The 19,973-nt window shown below is 38.6% G+C and overlaps 1 protein-coding gene across 1 annotated transcript in view; it reads left to right on the top strand.

Annotated features, from left to right (window-relative positions):
- TRPC4 (transient receptor potential cation channel subfamily C member 4) overlaps positions 1 to 19,973 on the top strand; it is a 145,635-nt gene that overhangs the window by 36,978 nt on the left and 88,684 nt on the right. The window contains exon 2 of the mRNA XM_065730255.1: positions 15,434 to 15,838. Within this exon, the coding sequence (XP_065586327.1) occupies positions 15,461 to 15,838 (378 nt within the window). The 5' untranslated portion in view covers positions 15,434 to 15,460. The remainder of the gene's footprint in view (positions 1 to 15,433; positions 15,839 to 19,973) is intronic.

Here is a 19,973-nt window from a genome sequence, read left to right as displayed (position 1 = left end):
TCCTGGATACTTGTTTTTCTTTCATCAAGACCTGACATGTCCTCTCTAATCAACTTCATGGACAATTTTCTCTTTGGCTTTGCTTCTCTCTTTGCAAGTCTTCCTAGCAACTAAAATTCATCTTGTCTTGGATCTGCTTTACACTGGAACCTGAAGCCAACTTATTTTTTGTTGATCTCCTTGTATTCTAAAACTCATGTAAACACTTTGAGATGTGTTCTGACTTTTTTTTTTTTTACGATTTTCTAAAGTCTGCATTGACTTTGATGGAAGTTTGTTGAATGTTGTTTAAAAAAAAAACATGTCAAAATGAACTGAAATGAATGCCTGTGTTTTGTAACTGTTTATAATTCATAAACATGATTCGTGGCCTAATCTCATATTATCATGTCAATTTAATAACTGAGATGATGAAACAAAAAATGCTATAGATCACATCTTAGTATATATTATCTTTACAAGCTATTGGCTTTTTACTGCACCAAAATGTTATTTCATATCAGTAATATTACTTTGCCCCTTGTCTATGGGAAAAAGTTTATTACTTTTCAGTAGTTCAGTAACAAAATAAACATTATTTCAATTTGTTCTTATTTCCTGATGTCAGATAAAGATGAATTCCTTCCTAAGGGGAAAATGACAATTCAGGTAATCTACCTATTTCTATTAAAGATAACTTTAATCTCTCCTTTAAAATGAATCCCAGAGTGACTCAGAAACTTGGGATCAGAGATATTATTGTTTTCTAAAAATACATCATGCAATTGGGAAGTTAGAAGAGTTATTCTATAAGCAGATGCTTGAACAAGAAAAAGTGTTTATGAGAAATTTTTAACTAGAAATTAGATTTATAAACAGGTGTATTCTACAATGACATTCTTACAGAAGCATGGAGTTGGGAAACTAACTGCTTTCAAGATAAAGCATGATTATGTTTAAGTAGAAGTATATAGCAATATTTCTAATAGCCTTTTTAGATTCACAAGTAGTTTTGCTTTTGTTTTATGCAGATTATGCTCAGCTTCATGTATTGTAATCTCATTCATAGAAAAAATTACATTATTTATAAATGGAAAATCCATCACTTTCACATTTGAAATAAATATATACATTCAGTAGGTAACAGTGCAATGTCAGCTTGCAGTGGTCTACAGAAAATATAGGATAAACCTGCAGAGTGATGGTTGTGTCCGCAATTTAAAGTCATCTTGGAATGGGTTGCCCAGGGAGGTGGTTAAGTCACTTTCCCTGGAAGTGTTCAAGAAATGTTTAGACATACTGAGGGATATGGTTTAATGGGGAAATGGTGGTGGTAGGTAGATGTTTGAACTAGATCCTGAAGGTCTTTTCTAAGCTTGGTGTTTCTGTGAGTCTATGATTGTCTTCTGTCAGCGGTTTGTGGGATGGTTTGACCTGGTACCATGACAACTGAGGCAGGAACGCACGGGCCCACACCCCGGGGAAGGGGAAGGGGGAAAGGGAAAAAATGAAGAAGGAAGATGGGCCTAGGAACAAAACAGCGGCAACATTCTGAGGAGGAAAGCTAATTTACTAAATAAGATATCAGAAAGGAAAATAACACAATACAATATAATTGGAATTGAGGCTAATGAATCAAATAAAATGAGCAAGAGAGAGAGTGTCCAATAAACCGAAGGCCTTACGCTAACGCTGAAGGCGGACGGCTGCAACAAACACCAACTGCTGAGCTGCGTCCCGAAGGGAAGAGGGACAGTCTCGTGACCGCAGACAGTTTTTATCTTTCCCTATGAGCGGAAACACGTAAAAATACAAAGTATTGCACAGTCCTCTGGGGAAAGTACTTCTTCTGAGATAGGTATACCCATAACTATCGATGATCCACGGAGCTGGAGCATTAACTCTCTAACTCTCAATACACTACATGATGTTATGATGTGGAATATCAATAATATAACAAAAATCATAAAACCATGACATCTTCTTAGAAAACTGATTTTGAAGAAAAGTAGATAGTGTTTCATTTATATTGTATATATATATATGTATATATATATATATATATATCCCTTGTACAGCTTTAAGCTTCTTTGGTCTTTCATGATCTTTCAGATTTCCACCAATGTCCACCAATGGTGTTAGCACTGTATCTGAAAAAGAATGAGTGCCATCACCTGTGGTGTAGGCCATCGCTGCTTCTATGCACATTTGTATTTAGAAGGGAATTAGAATAACTTTCCTGTAAAGTGAACTCCTCCCAAACTCAGATCATCCCAGATTCTGGATTTATGTTATTACTTTACGTGATGTACAATACTGGCAGGCACCCACATATCCCTTGTAACAGGAGATATCCCTAATCAAGCTAGGAACGGATGTCTTCCATCATCCATCTTTCTTTGGTTTTGACGAATTACCATGTCAGACTTGCAATTTCTTCTGAAAAATGAACTTTATGAACTTCATTGGTTCGGAAACTTCTTAACATGCACATCTTCAGGCCTAGATTCAAACTGATTTAACTGAAATGTATGCAACAGAACTCTCATTCTCTTCCTCCAATAACTTTAGAAGGACTCCAAGATAAATACATTCCAGCTTAAAAACACTAGGAAGTTGTCTAAATTTAGGTAGGGTGAGTCTAGGTGCAGCACCACTTAATGTAGTTAATATCTACAGTATGTATCCCTAACATTTGCTAGTATGGGATGGATTCACTTTATTGACTTGGAAAACTGTAAACACTATAAAATTCTTGTCTTGATGACTGATCTCTGTTTTGCCTCACTGACCAACCTGACAAACTGGAAGAAAAGAAGATTTTATAAATCAAAGAACAAAATAGTGTCTTAGTAAAGGAAAATGATGACAGGTATATTTAGAACAAAGTTTTCAAGAATAAAGTTAATACAGTTCACAGGGAGTATCTGACATTCATAACTACAAGAGGTCACAGAGTCAAAGACTTACTAACAGAGCCAGAGAACTATGGGATGCATAAGTAAGTAAAGAGAAAACTGACTAAAAGTAAAGGACTGGGTTGGGAACTGATTAATGCAAAGGGAAAATTTATTCATATATACATCACAACAGAATTAAATACTTGTTCCATGAGGTTTCTTTTGTTTTTCTCCTGATGTCAGTTATTTCACTAGTGCAGGAAGGAAAGTACAGTTTATACTAACCTAACCAGCAGAACAAAATCTAAACACAAGACTTATAGAAGAATAAAAAGGTTTTATGGGTTGATTTTTTTTTCTTTTTGTGACTTCTTTTTTTCCATAAACTGAAAGCTTGATGACCGAAGAAAGCTGAGGAGAACATGGGTTATCAGCTGATGGAAAGTCATTACTATGATACAGCTTTGAACAACTCTTATCAAGCAAATTATCTTAGCATGGGATAGGAAAATATTTAAGTAATTGTCTATGAAGGCATGGAAGTGTGTCTTGGAGTAATGTACATACTTCAAGTCGCTCAGAGAAAGTGGTATTATTAAGATATATTACAAACATGAAATGAAACTCAAAATTCAGTTTGCTAACTTAGTTGTAGATAGCTATTACCCTTTGAGAGTCCAAGAGTCCCAGGGTTTTTGGGGTCTAACACAAGAGCCGGCAGGAGCACATACCCTTCCATGGAAATGGCAGAGCAATACTTTGAGGCATTTAAGGTGGCATCAGTGGATGAGAAATTGACTGAAGGTAGAGAGAAATAAATTTGTACAGAATGGCAAAATGAAGTCTAAGAGAGAGACGGTTTTCTCTCAAAATATTCTGAAGGAAGGATAACCCTGAAAGCAGTCTACAACTGCTGAACTTCATTTAGGATTGAGAAAATAGTCTCATCAGAGAGAAAATGTTCTGTTGGCCACTGCTCACAGGAGCAGCAGAGGAGATGGTGGGTCAAGCCTAGGGATCCCAGTTACTTCTAATAGGGAGTCTGATCTGCTCTAAGAAATTGTCTGGGTGAACTGCCTGAGATAAACAGGTTGGGCTTGGTGACTCAGAATCTTCCAGTTTAGGCTTCTCAGGACAAGGAAGCAGCGCTGATTTTCTCTTGACCTGCCTGATAAAGGAATTCATATGATAGATACATTTGTGCTAATCTTTACATTGGTGCCTCTACTACAACTTCTAACCTTCTTGACAGATAAAATAATGTTTCAAACAATTCCTGGAAACCAGGTTTCATTTGCTGAGATACTCATAGCACTCCCTGTTTCCTCCAGCTTTTATCTGATTGCCTTGCCAAGCAAGTATTCCCATATTGAGAATTACAATTGCAGATCTAAGATGGGCTAGTTTGTTTTGACAAACTTGTCCCCTTTTGGCTCTAGGTAGAGGAAACATACCAAAGATGCTTTTCAGTGAAGTTGCCTACTCCCTAATTCCAGGGATAAATCTGAATTATTGCTTTTTAAACTCGATAATTGGAAACCTGGACTAAACGAGCACATAATTAATCCTCTGTTGATTGGAAATCATGACAAGACTTTTTTCCTCATAGAAATTTTTCTACATCAGTTATTGATTTTGTGTTTCCATCTCTGTCAAATATAGTTTTCCTGTGAATATCATACTAAAATTATTATGAGTTTGTGGAAGGAGTCATTGTTTAAGATAAAAGGCTTTGCATAGTACTTCAGAAGCAGAATATAATTGTGTGTTGGGTAGCTATATTTATTATTAGCATTTTCAGATAATCTGCTTTTAAAAGCTTCATGTTGTAATATGGTGACATAAATTCTTCTGAATTTGTAATCCAAGAAAGAAAATATATACTTTTTAAAAGATACTTAAAATATTTTGTCAGTTCTTAAGCTTAGGTAATTATTGCTTGATAGGGGCTCTCTACAGAGCAGTATATTAGACATGCCTGTATGAGGTAGAGTATCCACATGAAAACTTTCTGGTTTCAACACTTACTGGTGATGAGAATTCTCTTATTGTTATTCTGAGTGTTTTAACTCATTTTTTCATTTAGCAGTAGACTTTTAATCCTGAATTGTGATGATTAAGGGACTGCAATATCTATTGGATCAGGGAAGGCTTAGAGTGCTGGACCTGTTCAGCCTGGAGAAGACTGACGTGATCTTGTTAAAGCCTGCAAGTATGTTAAGGGCGAATCTCCATCCACAGAAAGGGTCCAGGTTGTTTTCTGTGATGCCTACCAACAGGATAAGATTCAGCAGGCTAAAACTGAAACACAGGAAATTCCATCCACATAACAGATTCACTGTAAGGGTGACAAAGCACTGGAATGGGCTGCCCAAGTGGTTGTGGAGACTCCTCCTCTGGAGATGTTCAAAACTCATCTGGATGCAATCCAGAGCAAAATACTGTGGGTGACCTTGCTTGGACTAGATGATCCCAAGTGGTCCCTTCTGACCTCAACCATTCTGTGATTCTGTGATTTGTGCATCAGCATAAATCACAATCCGCTATGCAGACAAATTTCTGAAAAGGAATGTTCCTTTGGCTTCAAGTAGCATTATGTAATACCTCATCACAGTATTTATTAGGGTATGTTCTGTGCTATACATTTAAAGGTCCTGAGCGATGTGAAGTTGTCATTTTATGACTTCTGGTGAACAGAATTTTTCAGAATTGTGGTTTTCTATTCTGTTCTTTGAAGTCTTTACTGCTACAAGGGCAAAAGGGTTGTCATCACATGATAATATAATTTCTGGAGAAATAATTATGACTGGCTTTGTCAGACTTCTGTCTGACAGTAGTTTTGTTTTGATGCTTTAACTAGTTAACTGACCAAATTATAAATTTGATTCATTTCAATCAAATTCTGTCATTGAAGCTTATAGCCAATGGAAAATGGTCTTTCTTAGAGTTGTATAACAACATTTTTTTGAGTCTAGTTTGATTGTGGAACATTGCCCGCTACTAAACATAACTGATTTCCTTTGATCTCAGTTTGATTTTCATTCATCATTATAGTTCTTTCTGCGTGAACTAGTCTAATACTATTAGTAGCCAAACTTAGGTGATGTCTTTCCAATTTTATTTTTTAATAAAGTCTTCTAGTTAAATATATTAAAATACACTGCTTCACATGCCTCTGAATAAGCAGAGTGAGGGCAAAACCATTAACAGCCTGAATGGAAGCAGGCCAAGAAATTCTGAAGAGTAACTAGTTTCCCATAACTAGTCTTCATTTCTTACCTCCTTGCAAAATACACATACCATTCTGACAGAAGTAGCCAGTAATGAAATGTTCATGGGAATGCATATATTTGTACACAGATCTCTTTGCAACTGGCATGCTATCAGTCCTAAACATCAGAAAGCGTCACAACTTATTCTTAGCGTAGCCTGGCTTGTACATCTGAAAAAAGACCCTCACTGGAATTTTTTTATTAGTATTTCTTTACTAAATGTATTTGGGCAGCCCTCCCACAACCTCCCTTTTCTGGTCAAACTTCATTGTGCCTGGAAATTTTTTGTGTGAAGCATGGGAAGATGTAGATCTACGCATAAATGCATCCTGAAGCACAGAAACATCACTGACAGCATAACTCCCACAAGCAGTGCTTCAGAAAAAGTCCTGCCCTGTCTTTCCCAAGCTATTTTGCTTCCCATTCACTCAAGTCAACTTTTACAGACAGATCCTTGCTGTCCAACCATCTCATTTTTTCTCAGCAGAAATGGTTTACTTTCTTTTTCTCCTTTGCTTGGGGAGAATTAAGAGAAATATTGCCTGTCCTTCTCCTAAACAGGGGTCAGCCCCCACCCCACATCTTCTGGGACACGTTGATTGTGCTGTAAGAACGTTGCAGGATCACACTCAGAGCACAAGGTCAGCACTACTGTTGTGAATGTTGAAAGAAGGTAGCCGGATGAAACTGAAGTACTTCCTCTTAAAAAATAATTTTGCAAAGCTCCTTTAATTTATCCAGGAGAATAACCCCAGCCAAACAGACAGGGAGGCCAGCTCAAATGGATGGTACAGTCATTCATTAAGATCACTATCTCTATCACTGCCTTCTCTATCCTTCTATCAAATTGAATGCCTATAACATGTAGGCTGTGCTGCCATCACCCATGCTCCATCATTTCAAAAAGCAGATTTGTGCCGGTCCATGGAAAGCAGTCTTCTCTTCTATGCTCTGCTGGTATGTTTCAGTACTCTCCACCAAGCAGGAGCAAATAGCTCAGGATTCAGGCTTAATTCCTTATTTTCCTGAGAATCTTTGCATACTGCTACAAAGTACCGTGTTTGGCATTTTTTTGTTTGCTTGTTCAGTTGGTTGGTTGGTTGGTTTTGTTTTTAAGAATATCTCCTTCTGGTTTGAATAAAACCAGAAAGATGAACAAATATGTTATATACTAGAGTGATAATAACATCTAATAGTATTTCAGTGAACTTGTGGTGCTATTCTTTTATATCATGTGAGGAGCTATTCAATTTTTCTTGGATAGCATTAAGTGAGATGACGTTCAGTTTTAGCTGTATTTGAAGAAGTGAGTTCTTGAATGCTTCTATCTTTAACATTAACACAGGTTTGCAATACCAAGTGCCTGGCTCTGTACATCTCATTTCTAATAACTTTTTCCAGAAGCCACTAAATCCAACTTCTTGGTATTTCTCAGGCTGATGACAGTATATGTCATTGTTACGAGAAGTAACAGTGTTACTGTCATTCCCCGCTGAAATCTGGTGTGCTGTAATTTCTAGCAGATGAAAGTTTTCGCTGATTTGGTGTAGCCTAAGCAAACATACAGATCATCCTTACTCTATATAGAAAGCATTATGCTTTAAAACAAAAATATTGCTATGAAATTCCTGTCTCAAAACTGACACAAAATCATCTAAGCAAGTAATCCATTTTCGCTGTGTTAAACGTTCATTACATTCAGTGTCAGCATTACATTCTCTTGGGACTCGATATTTAAAGCTTCTACTCTAAGAAGATGAGAGAGTTTGACCTGTCATACATCCATTGTGGCTCTGGGAATTAAGAGCAACTTCTAGTTGATGTCCTGTTTTGCTGATTGTGAACCCAAAATATATTTAAGGAGAAAGCAAGACAGCCTGCTTCCCAGCATCCACTGACAGCTGTATACTATGTCACGGTCTTTGCTTTACTGTAACTCAGTTACAGGGTACTTTAAGACAGAGGACAAATAAAAGATTTTATGCTATTCCAAATCAATCAATAGCCTCATAAGGAATGTACACCGTGTTACACTTTTTAGTTTATCTCCTGCAAACATGACTTCATGTTTAAGTCCGATTGGTACATCTGCTATTGTTAACTTTCAGGTCTGAAGCTGATTATATCACTAATAATGACAAATGACTTTCAGGAGAGGACATTGTATATTATATTGTCAGCTCTAAGAATCTAATAAATAGTGCTGGAAGACATACACGGGCAGTGGATCTCCATTAGCTGTGCCTGTCATTGTTACAGCAGTCCTTGGAATTGTCTCGGCTCCAGATAATTAAGGTCTTCCTGCACAATTTCCAGGCACAATTTTGCAGTTAGCATGGACCACAATTTATTCCCAGTAGATAGTTTTCATTCATCTATCTTATTTCTGGCCTGAGACTTTACCAGTATGGGCACAGCTTATCCAGTTGACCTCAGTACGAGAGGCATGCTTAATTTACCAGTCTAAACATTCACTTATACACCAGTATTTAGACCGATACTCGGATCAGAAATCAGTGGTTTATCTGCGTTTCTTTTGTTCTTGTTCAAACCCATCTGTCTGTTGTGGTAACTGAAATTGAAGGAACCTCATGCTTCTTTTGGATTGAAACTTTCAAGAGTTAGAGTCTTGTTTTCAAAAATTCCCTTTCAACATCATTTTTACTGTGTCTCAGATAGGACTGTATCAGATTAAAGTTAGTCTGTCACAGATCTATTTTGGGAAGAAAATTTCATGCTTTCATTAATACAACAAATGTCAGAATCTCTCCTTTGCCTTGAAAAGTACATATAAAGTAGTTTCAGGAGATGACAGACGAATCCTTGAGTTATTCACTTATCTGAACTGTTCTGGTTTCCTCAGAAGCCTCCACAGCTACTTAGGAAGTTTCACATCTTTTTTTTCACACAGTCTGAAATACAAACTCATGAGCAAAATCAGAAGAGTACTTCTGATGACACTGCAGAAGAAGCTATGTAATGTAATAGTGCTTTGGTAAGTCTAAGTCATAGATAAATGCTAGAAGTACAGTATCCTTAAGAGGTCTATGTCAGTGAAAATTTGAGAAGTTGTACATGCAGGTGAATTATTTTATAATTGAAATTTATTTTATAATCAAATAATACCAACTTTTTGCAAGTGTATTAAAATTTAAATAATTACAAACAGAGAAGAAACATTAAGTATGAAAATAAGAAATAATGTTTTTCTGTCGTCTTGAATAACAATGTAAGAAAAGTAGTCACATTATTTGAAATACCGGTTTGCAGAAAGTGTAAATGAAGCAACTTCCGTAAAAAATAAAGTTAAATTAAACAATTAATAAGGACTGACTTCACATCAATTTTTCATTGAAATATTATGCATTTCTCCTGCTCAGATAATTCTCCAGCTTCTGCAGAGGGCAGGGAGCACTATATAGTATGGGCATGCTCATACTTAAGTGGGTACAGCTGCTGTAAAATATCTCCATCAATATCTTATATTCCAGTATCAATAGCTAATTCACTTATTTATTTATTTTTTTTAATGCTGGTTTTCTGAGAGAGGAAGGGATGTTGGAAAATCCATTCAATCACTACCAGGCCCACCTGATATAGTTTTTAAATAAGATTCTCCTTTACAAGGGACTATTTTGAGCCTCAAGATACTACCTGTTCCAGGTCTGTGAATATTTTTTCATAAATTATTTTTCAGCAGTAAATAACATGAAAGTGCTGAAAAACTGGCACTGTGCTGAGACTTCTCATTATTTATAATTACCAGTGTATGTGAAATTCTAAGCTTTCTGAACTTCAGGATGCCTTCTGACAGTGGTTCCTTACATCAATACCCAATCACATTCATTTGGAATAAGAGGTAATACAGAAGTGTCTTAGTGGTTCTTGTTCTTTTTAAGTTAGAAGTACAAAGTGTAATTGAAAATTTTACTTTAAAAAATAAAGATGTTTAAAAATGTCAAAAAGGATTTTATACTCAATTGTCTGAGTCATCAGCTTAAAAAGGAAATTAAGAATAACTAGAAGCCTACAAAGAAGAGAGAAAGGACTGATCAATACAGTAAGATAAGTTTTATAGGTCACAATGTACAATATTGTAAGAATAGTCATACATCAACCTGAGGAGACAACTGAAAGGGAAATTACATCTAAATCAGTTTTTAACCATGTTAAAGAAGGGTAAGACTTTTCTCGTCCTTTTGTAGCAGTGTAAAAATAAGTCAGACAAATCACATTTAGGAAGTGCCTTATCCGCAACTGAGGGCAACTGAGGCAACTGAGGGCAAGAATCAGTTTCCAAAGCAGAATCAGAGTGTTTGGGACCATTTGGGATGTCCAGGACATCAGCACTGGACTGTCAGGTGTGACATGAGACATGCAGAGACCTCTGTCCTTCTGTAGAAACACCAGGAGACGGAATGGTAATTATATGATGATAAATTTCAATATTCAAATATTGAACTTTGTCCCTAATATTGATTGAGACTTTCCACAGGAAGTTGTGCCCCTTTCAGACTTGCCTTATGCTGCTGAAAAATTCCTAAAGCACAGTGATCTCCTGTCATTGGAAATGGCTTGACTTCAAGAGTCAGTAGGTCTGTAATTTGTCACTTTATTTCTGATTGCCTAGCCTACATCTGATGTTACTACCAACACTGAGCTGTGCTACTTTGTAGATTTAATATCTAGTTTTACCTCTAAACTGTTGAAGTATTTCTTAAAATATACATATAACACATAGCATATTACATGGTCAGACAAATCACACGATAGCCATTGAATACTTTTAATTAAAATGAATATTCATATTTTTATTAATGTTTGTTTTGTCATTCCTACAACAAGCTTTGGAATGAATATAATAATTGAAACAACTGCTAAAAAATAAAAAAGATAAACTATCTGAAGGCATTTTTTTTTTTGTGTGTGTGTGTCTAGTTGTGGGAAAACTAGGCTAAGTATTTTAATTTGTAGAAATATGCACTTTCAAAACAAATATATTTTAGCCATGACATAACTATCTAATAAAGATCATTTTGAAATGAATACCTTTTCCTTTTTTTTTTTCATGTAGTGATACTTTTTTTTCAAGCATAAATCATATTTCTAAGACATTTAATATCTAGGTTTTCAGCTAGTCACCAAAATATTCTGGGCATGTTTTGCAAATAGTCAGAATTGGATAATAATTATTTAGGTATTCCAAAAACATTATAATCTTTTCAAATGAATGGTCTTAAAGAGTGATTATCATCTTTACACAGCTTGAAGTTACTAACTTTTACCTATCTATATGACACCTGAGTCATCCTGAAGAAGCAGCTCGAGCCAGGTGGTATGCCCTTCAGCATTCAGCAAGGTGCCTGTTTATGGGCAGTGGAAAAGAACTCTAGATCTCCATAGCTGTAATGAGAATGTAGCAACCTAACTTTCATTTGGGCATCTATATATGAACATGTACATTTAGATTTATTTGGAACTGATTGCACAAATTCTCGTTTTCTTCTTCTTGATCCTGGGAAATGAGAGTGAATGAAAAACTGGTAAAATGCAGTATATTGAAAAATAAGAATGTATTATCTCTGCTCCAAGGGCACAAAAATGTGCCAACTGATAACTATTTTACTTATAGCGACTTTAACAGAATGTAACCCACAACTGTGCACTCTAGTAACCTATGGTGCAGTCTGATAATACCGAGGAGGAAAATTGGGAAATATTTTGTTTGAATAGTGCAATTGCTCGGTTACTATATATGGATCTTGAGGGAAATTCTTCCTAATACATCTTTGTTGCCATCTGCCTGTCTTAAGTCCTGTTGATCTGCTCCAGAAAACAAACAAAACATCTTAGTAAGGGCCTTTACCTTACCTCTCCTTGCACCCCATACAGAGACTGGAGTAGATGAATCACTGTTTCTCACAAGGTATTGTGAAATTTTAAATCAATCAAAACCTCACAAAGTAAAATAGACATTACTTTATGTGTTTTTCAATGTAAGAAATAAATGGAGGACAATGCATTGTGATAATCAACCTTTGTCATCAGAGAAAATTACAAGAAGCTACAGTTCTTTGACTAACTGCTTAATCACTGGTGTAAATGTATTTTATATGTGTGTGTGCCCTGTTCCTTTAAGTATTTTTTTTTATGGCAGTAGATACAGTTGGATGAAAATTCCTTTTGGAAGGAACTTATTTTGAAAATGTTCTTCCTCAGTAATTAAAGGTTTTATCAACTGCATGACCCCACAGTTGTTTCATTGTTGCAGTGTTTTAAGTATTCATTTGAGTTTAGAACTCAATAGTGCATTATCAAAACTATGATATCTATCTTCCAGTCCTTGTGACTTTCTTATATAGATTTTGTTTTTCCTTTCAGGCTCTGGATTCTAATTTATATGATAGTAAGCGCTGGCTGGAAAAGCGTTTTGTATGAATGTTTCTCTTAATAGCATATGAGATTGAGTCAAAATCTTAGTTGGAAAACACACCAATGAACTGTGCTGTCTGGATCTATCTATTTCAGTTAAGTCAGGAGAGACTAATTTATGTTTCTAGGGTATTTGAAGAGCACTTTGCAGATCTAATAGCTATTCCAACTCTAATACAGTCTTTCTTCCCAAGCTAAAGATCTGTATTCAGTGGACCACACACAATTACTTGCATAGGATATCAGAGACATTTGTACAGAAGTCTGAAGTGGAAAAGACCCATGCTACTCTGGAGTGCAGGCAGAATAACGAGTGTAACTCAGAAAGCCCAGGAAGGCGAGCCCAGGAAGGCTGGGAATACTTTATGGAAGTTATTCTGAGGGGGCAGGAGATGGACATTCCCAAGAAGACAAGCTGTCAGGGAAGGAGACTGGTCTGGCTGAACAGAGAATTGTCCTGAACTCAGGCACAAAAGGAAGGCTTATGGTCTTTGGAAGAGGAGGCAAGCTACATATGAGGATTACAAATATGCAGTGAAGCTGTGCAGGGAGAAAGTCAGAAAGGCAAAGCACAACCAGAACTGAACTTGGCCACTAAGGTGAAAGACAGCAATAAATATTTCTGTAAATACATCAACAGTAAGAGGAAGGCTGGGGAGAATCTCCACCCCTTGTTGGATGCAGTGGGGAACATGGTGACCAAAGATCAGGACAAGGCTGAAGTACTTAATGCCTTCTTTGCCCCAGTCTTTAATAGGACTGGTTGCTCCCTAGGCACCCTTGCACTGGAAGATAGGGATGGGAAACAGAATAGGCCCCTCATGAGGAAATGGTTTTGGACCTGCTCCAAAAGCTGGATGCTCACAAGTCCATGGGGCCAGGTGGGTTGCACCCTTGAGTACCGAGGGAGTTGGCCAGTGTGACTGAGAAGCTACTCTCCATCATCTTTCAACACTCCTGGTTAATCAGGGATGTCCTGGTGGACTGGAGACTGGAAAATGTGATGCCCATCTTCAGAAAGGCTGGGAAGATGATCCTGGTAGCATCAGATCTGTCAGTCTCACCTCGGTGGCAGGGAGGATTATGGAATGGTTACTATCAGGAGCCATCATGGATCAATTAAAGTCAACCAAGGAATCAGGCCTTTGGGGATTCATGAATGGTAGATCCTTTCTGACAAACCTTATTTCGTTTTATGACAAGGTACCCGCTTAGTGGATGAAGGTAAGGCTGTCAATGTGGTCTACCTGGGCTTCAGTAAAGCCTCTGACACTGTCTCTCACAGTATCCTCATGGAGAACCTGGCTGCCCATGGTTTGGATGGGCACGTGCTCTGCTGGGTGAAGTACTGGCTCAGTGGCCCAAAGAGTTGTGGTCAATGGAGTAAAATCCAGTTGGTGTCCACTCACGGTGGTGTCTCTCAGGGCTCAGTACTGGGGCTAGTCCTATTCAACATCTTCATCAATGATCTTGATGAGAGAATTGAGTGCACCCTCAGTAAGTTTGCAGACACCAAGTTGGGAGGGAGTGTTGATCTGCCAGAGGGTAGAAAGGCACTACAGAGTGACCTGGATAGACTGGATTGAAGGGCCAAAGTAAACTGTGATTTTCAATGGGGCCAGGTGTCGGATCCTATATTTTGGTTACAACAACCCCAGACAACCCCACAGGCTTGAGGAGGAGAAGCTGGAAAGCAGCATGATGGAAAGGGAACTTGGTATGCTTATGGACAGTCAGCTGAATATGAGCCAGCAGTGTGCTCAGGTGACCAAGAAGGCCAGTGGCATCCTGGCCTGTATCAGGGATGGCATCGTGAGCAGAACTAGGGAAATCATCCTCTCACTGTACTTGACACTGATGAGATCCCACCTCAAGTACTGTGTTCAATTTTGGACACCTCAGTACAGAAAGGACATTGAGGTGCTGGAGCAGGTCCAAAGAAGGGCAACAAGGCTGGTGAAGGGCTTGGAGAGCATGCCCTATGAGGAGGGACTGAAGGAACTGGGGCTGTTTAGTCTGGGGAAGAGGCTGAGGGTAGACCTTATTGCTCTCTTGAAATTCCTGACAGCTGATTGTAGCAAGAGCAATGTTGGTCTTTTCTCACTGGCGAAAGGTGACAGGACAAGGGAAAATGGCCTCAATTTGTGCCAGGGAAGGTTTAGGTTGGATTTAAGAAAAAACTTTACAGAAAGGGCTGTGAAGCACTGGAATAGGCTCCCCAGGGAGGTGGTTCAGTCACCATCCCTGAAGGTGTTTAAAATCTGTTTGGATGTAGTGCTCAGGGACATGATTTAACATAGGGTTGTTAGAGTTAGGATAGTATGGTTTGGTTGCAGTTGGACTTAATTGTGAAGGTCTTTTCCAACCTGAGCAATTCTATGATTCTGTGATAAAACTAGATACCTTTAGAAGGGCAAAGGAACAAGTCTCAAAATGACATACTCACTTCTACAATCAAGCTCAAAAAAGTGTTGTGTCTTCTAGTACTGGGAAACAGTAACTGTATATGAGCATACTGTCAAACTTCAGCAAAGATGACATAGAAGAACTTAATGAAGGAATGCGGCCACATATTTGGTGCAAGCCTCATTCTTGCCACAAGAATATATAAGAATATATAAGAAATTATATATTGTGTGATGACATCGGTACTTTGTTTAAGAAGTATGAACAACATGGTTATGTCTTCTTTTATGCATTTATTAGTGATTTCACAAGTTCTTTTGATACAAAATGTTTACTTTTTTTCAACACCACTTTGAGTTTTATATAGTTATATATGTAAAATATTAATTTTGTCCACTATACCTCAAAATAAATTATTGATTAATCTTTCTTTTCATGTTTCAGAGACGAAGTATTAGAATGGCATAAAATATGGCCCAGTTCTACTACAAAAGAAATGTCAACGCTCCCTACAGAGATCGTATCCCTCTTCGTATTGTACGAGCAGAATCTGAACTGTCCCATTCAGAGAAAGCCTATCTGAATGCTGTGGAGAAAGGAGATTATGCCACTGTGAAGAAAGCTTTGGAAGAAGCAGAAATTTATTTCAAGATCAATATTAACTGCATTGATCCTCTGGGAAGAACGGCACTCCTTATTGCAATTGAAAATGAGAACCTTGAGCTCATTGAGCTACTCTTAAGTTTCAATGTGTATGTGGGAGATGCTCTTTTGCATGCCATAAGGAAGGAGGTAGTTGGTGCCGTGGAACTGCTACTAAACCACAAGAAGCCCAGTGGGGAGAAACAGGTATGTACAGGATTTGTTCTTCATGTCTGATCTGATGAAAAGAGAAGAATTGTGCAAAGAGAGTAAGTAAGAAGAAAAACAAAGCCAGACATCATCCTAGTGCATAAGTATTTCAGATCAGAAAGTCAATGGTTGTGATACTGTATTCATTTGTGCTTACACATCTCTGTCAATCAGTCACATCTGCATATGTCCACCTCTCAAAACTCCCTTCTGGAATACTTGTTTTACTTTGCACTGAATTAGGCAAATAGTTTTCCTCCAACCACTTGTAAAGTCTCAACAAAAGAGAATTAAAAATAAATGAACAGATGAGAAGCAATACCTTCCAGACAGTGAGAAAGAATTGCCAAGGAATGTCTGATTTCTCCCTTGTTCAAGCAATCTACTAGTTCATTGCTTATATTGCATTTGCAGATATTTATGGGAAATTACCTCTCATCCTATCGCTAGTAACCTGGGAGAAGAGACTGACCCCCACCTTGCTACAGCCTCCTTTCAGGTAGTTGAAGAGAAAGATCTCCCCTGAGCCACCTCCAAACTAAACAATCCCAGTTCCCTCAGTCACTCCAGACCCTTCACAGCTTGATTGTCCTTTTGAGACACTCCAGAGCTTTGATGTCTTTCTTGTAGGAAGAGGCCCAAAACAGAACACAGTACTTGAGGTACGGCCTCACCAGTGCTGAATAGAGAGAGATGATCATCTCCCTGCACCTGCTGACTACAGTATTTCTCATACATGGTAGGATGCGTGTGGCCTTCTTGGACACCTGTGCACATCCACTGCATCCAATAATAGACTCATGACTTCACCAAGAACAGAGAACTCTATCATATTATGATTGCTATGCCCAAGGCAGCTTTCTGCCCTCCACACCTCCCACCAGTCCTTCTCTGCTTGTGAGCAGCAGTTCTAGCAGGGCATCTCCCATGGTAAGCTCTTTAACCAGCTATTTCCTTCCACACACTCCAGGAACCTCCTAGACTGTTTCCTCTCTGCTGTACTGTATTTCCAGAAAACAGCTGGTAAGTTGAAGTCCCCCATGAGAACAAGCACTAGCAATAGTGTGACTTCTGCCAGTTATTTGTAGAATGCTCTGTCTCTTCATCATGGTTGGATGGTCTACTACACAGTCCTATCAAGATGTCAGCCTTGTTATCCTCCCCTTCTGATCCTTACCCATAAGGACTCAACCTTATAATTACCACCATTGAGCTCTACAACATCAAAACACTCCCCAGCTAACAGAACCACACCACTTCTTTTCTTATCCATTCTAAAGAATTGATTTCTATCCACTGCAGCACATCAGCTGTGAGAATGATCCCACCATGTTTCGGTGATGGCAGTATACCAGAGCCTTCCTGCTACACCATAGTTTCTAATTCCTTTTATTTGTTGCCCCATTCTGCATGCATCGGAGTAGATGCACTTCAACTGGGCTTTTTGGTCTCTCTGCCCCTAGACTCATCTTTAGCGACCCTTCCCCCTTCAAACCTAGTTTACTGCCTTCCCAATGAACACTGCCTACTAGTGGTCTAGAATCCTTTTCCCCCTTTGAGACAGTTGAACATCATCTGTCATCAGCAGATTTGGTGCTGTATAAATTGTCCCATGATCAGAAAAAAAACACAAAACTCCACTGATGGCACCATTTGTTGATCAGGTGGATTTTCCTCTTCCTTTCAGTTTTTTTTTTTCCTTGCTTATTGAAGGGACTGAGTAAAACACCACTTGATCTCCCTCTCCTTCAGCTAACAGCCTCAGTGCCCTAAAGTCACTTTTGATAACCCTTGGCCAACCTGATTTACCAGAAGTAAATAATAATTAGAAGGCTGCACCAGACTGGAGAGCTTCCTAATAATGTTGCTAACCTGAGCCCCAGAGAGAGAGCAGGCTTGCCTGTAGGAAGAGTCTGGTCATCATATTTCACACTCTGTTCCCCTTGTAAGCAAGTCTCCTATGACAATCCCCCTTCTTTCTTTTTTTTTAACAGAGGTAGTCTTAACGTGTGGGATTGAATGATTTGCCCTAGTCTCCCTGGATAGACTAACATCAACATCCTCATTTACCAGTCCCTCAAATTTCACAGCTTCATATCTATTGTGTGAGGGCACCTAGGAAGGCGAAATAGGCTGTGAGGGTATTTGCCTGTCATCCCAAGCAGGGACCTTTTTTCACTGCTCCCTATATCACAGGCCCCCTCTTTCTGCCTGATGGCAAGAGGGAGAGAGAAGCACGGCTACTTGTGCAGTGTTCCTTCCATTGGCTTTCTTGTATGGATGATAGCTTGTGGCTTCACCCATCTATCTTCCTTATATTCAGGTCTGCAATGAGGATAAGCAGGTCATCCACCTGGTCACATCATACATCATACACAGGTGCTCTGGTAGCACTGACAGGTTCAGGCAGAATTCTTCAATTCAGTGAAGGTTTTAATCTCTCCATGTGGTGGTCACCATTTCCCACAGCTCAGCATGACCCACTGAGAGCCATGACCTGACTGATTTTAACTCCAGTGCTATCGTCAGTAGTCTTGAATGCTATCCTATCAGAAACATATTAAAAGATACAAACTCCTCCTCCTCCCTTTACACAGATTGAAACATCTTGAGAAGTTAGCTAGTGTCTTGTGCATTGTTCCCATTTTAGGGAAGTAGTGGAGTCAGGATGATATAATCTATACATTCCGATATTTTTAGGACTACTTCAGGAATGAAAAACTAATAAAAAGTTATTATACTGTATTCTGTTTTTATTTTTTATATATTGCAGGTATTGTATGAATGCATTTCATTGAATTATATGATGGAATGATTAGAACTCTCAGATAATGCTTACAATATATTTTAATTACAGTATCACATACTTTTTATGGGTAGAACTGCAAATGATAGGTGAGTGTAATTTTTGCTGATAAAATAACACAAATTCTAAGCTTTTTTTGTTACAAGAAATACAGTAGCTCTTTGTACAAATGTGTGTGTCTGCTTTGTCTTCTAGATAAGACAAGTGACAACAGATTTATATCAGAGAAGGGGAAGAGAACCAAACTTATTTTGCATTTGGCTCATTGCATTATTTTTCAGCTGAAAGTGCAGATAGAAATGCAACGTGTAAGACCTTCTCAATGTGGTGTACCAGGAGCCAGAGGCACAATTCAAGGCCCAGTGCCAAGTCAGTTAAATCACCCGTCTCCATTCTCCAGCCTCTCTAATGGCAGCTGCCATTTGCAGAGTGGAGTTAATCTCACTTAGAGATTCAGAATTGTTTCATCTCTAATCTGGCTGCTGGAGCTACAGTTACCAATGGAACAAAACGGATATACCAGGCGAGGAATTCCTGCTGCCTTTTTGCAATTACTTGTTTTAAGATGCATAAGCCTCTTTCTAAACTCTAGAGAGAGACTGCATTTTTCCCTTTCATCAGGTGCTTACGCTTCAGGCTGTTCTTTAGACTTTCAGGGGTACTGTGTGCAGTTTTAGGCACCACAGTATAAGAAGTACATAAATTATTAGGGAGTGTCTGAAGGAGGGCTACCAAGATGGTGAAGGGTCTGGAGGGGAAGATGTATGAGGAGTGACTGAGGTCCCCTGGGTTTGTTCAGCCCAGTGCAGAGGAGCTGAGGGAAGGCCTCATGGTGGCTGCAACTCCTCACAGGAGTGGAGGGTCAGTGCTGAGCTCTGCTCTGTGTGACAGCGACAGGGCCCGAGGGAACGGCATGGAGCTGTGCTGGGGAGGGGCAGCTGGGGGTTAGGGACAGGGTCTGCACCAGAGGACAGAGGGCATGGAATGGGCTACCCAAGGCAGTGGGCACAGCACCAAGCCTGGCAAAGATCAGGAAGCATTTGGACAGTGGTCTCAGACACAAGATTTAAATTTTGGGTTGTCTGTGTGAAGCCTAGAGTTGAATTCAGTCATCCTTGTGGGTCCCTTCCAACTCAGTATATTCTATGATTCTATGATTTTATATCTTGTGGTATGTGTCATAGCTACTGCAATGGAAGTGCTAGTGTACAAACAGCACAAGTAGTTTTAGGCAGAGCTTCTATATATATTTGCTGAGGGTTTTGCTCTAGTAAAGAATAAATAGACTTACTTTTTGCAGGTATATACCACAATGTTAAATTAACC

Source organism: Cyrtonyx montezumae, unplaced genomic scaffold, assembly GCF_038088225.1.
Source record: "Cyrtonyx montezumae isolate F1298 unplaced genomic scaffold, pur_monq_1.0 scaffold_12, whole genome shotgun sequence".
Lineage (NCBI taxonomy): Eukaryota > Metazoa > Chordata > Aves > Galliformes > Odontophoridae > Cyrtonyx > Cyrtonyx montezumae.
The sequence above is the reverse complement of the archived record's forward strand: the minus strand, read 5'-3'. Positions and strand labels throughout refer to the sequence as shown.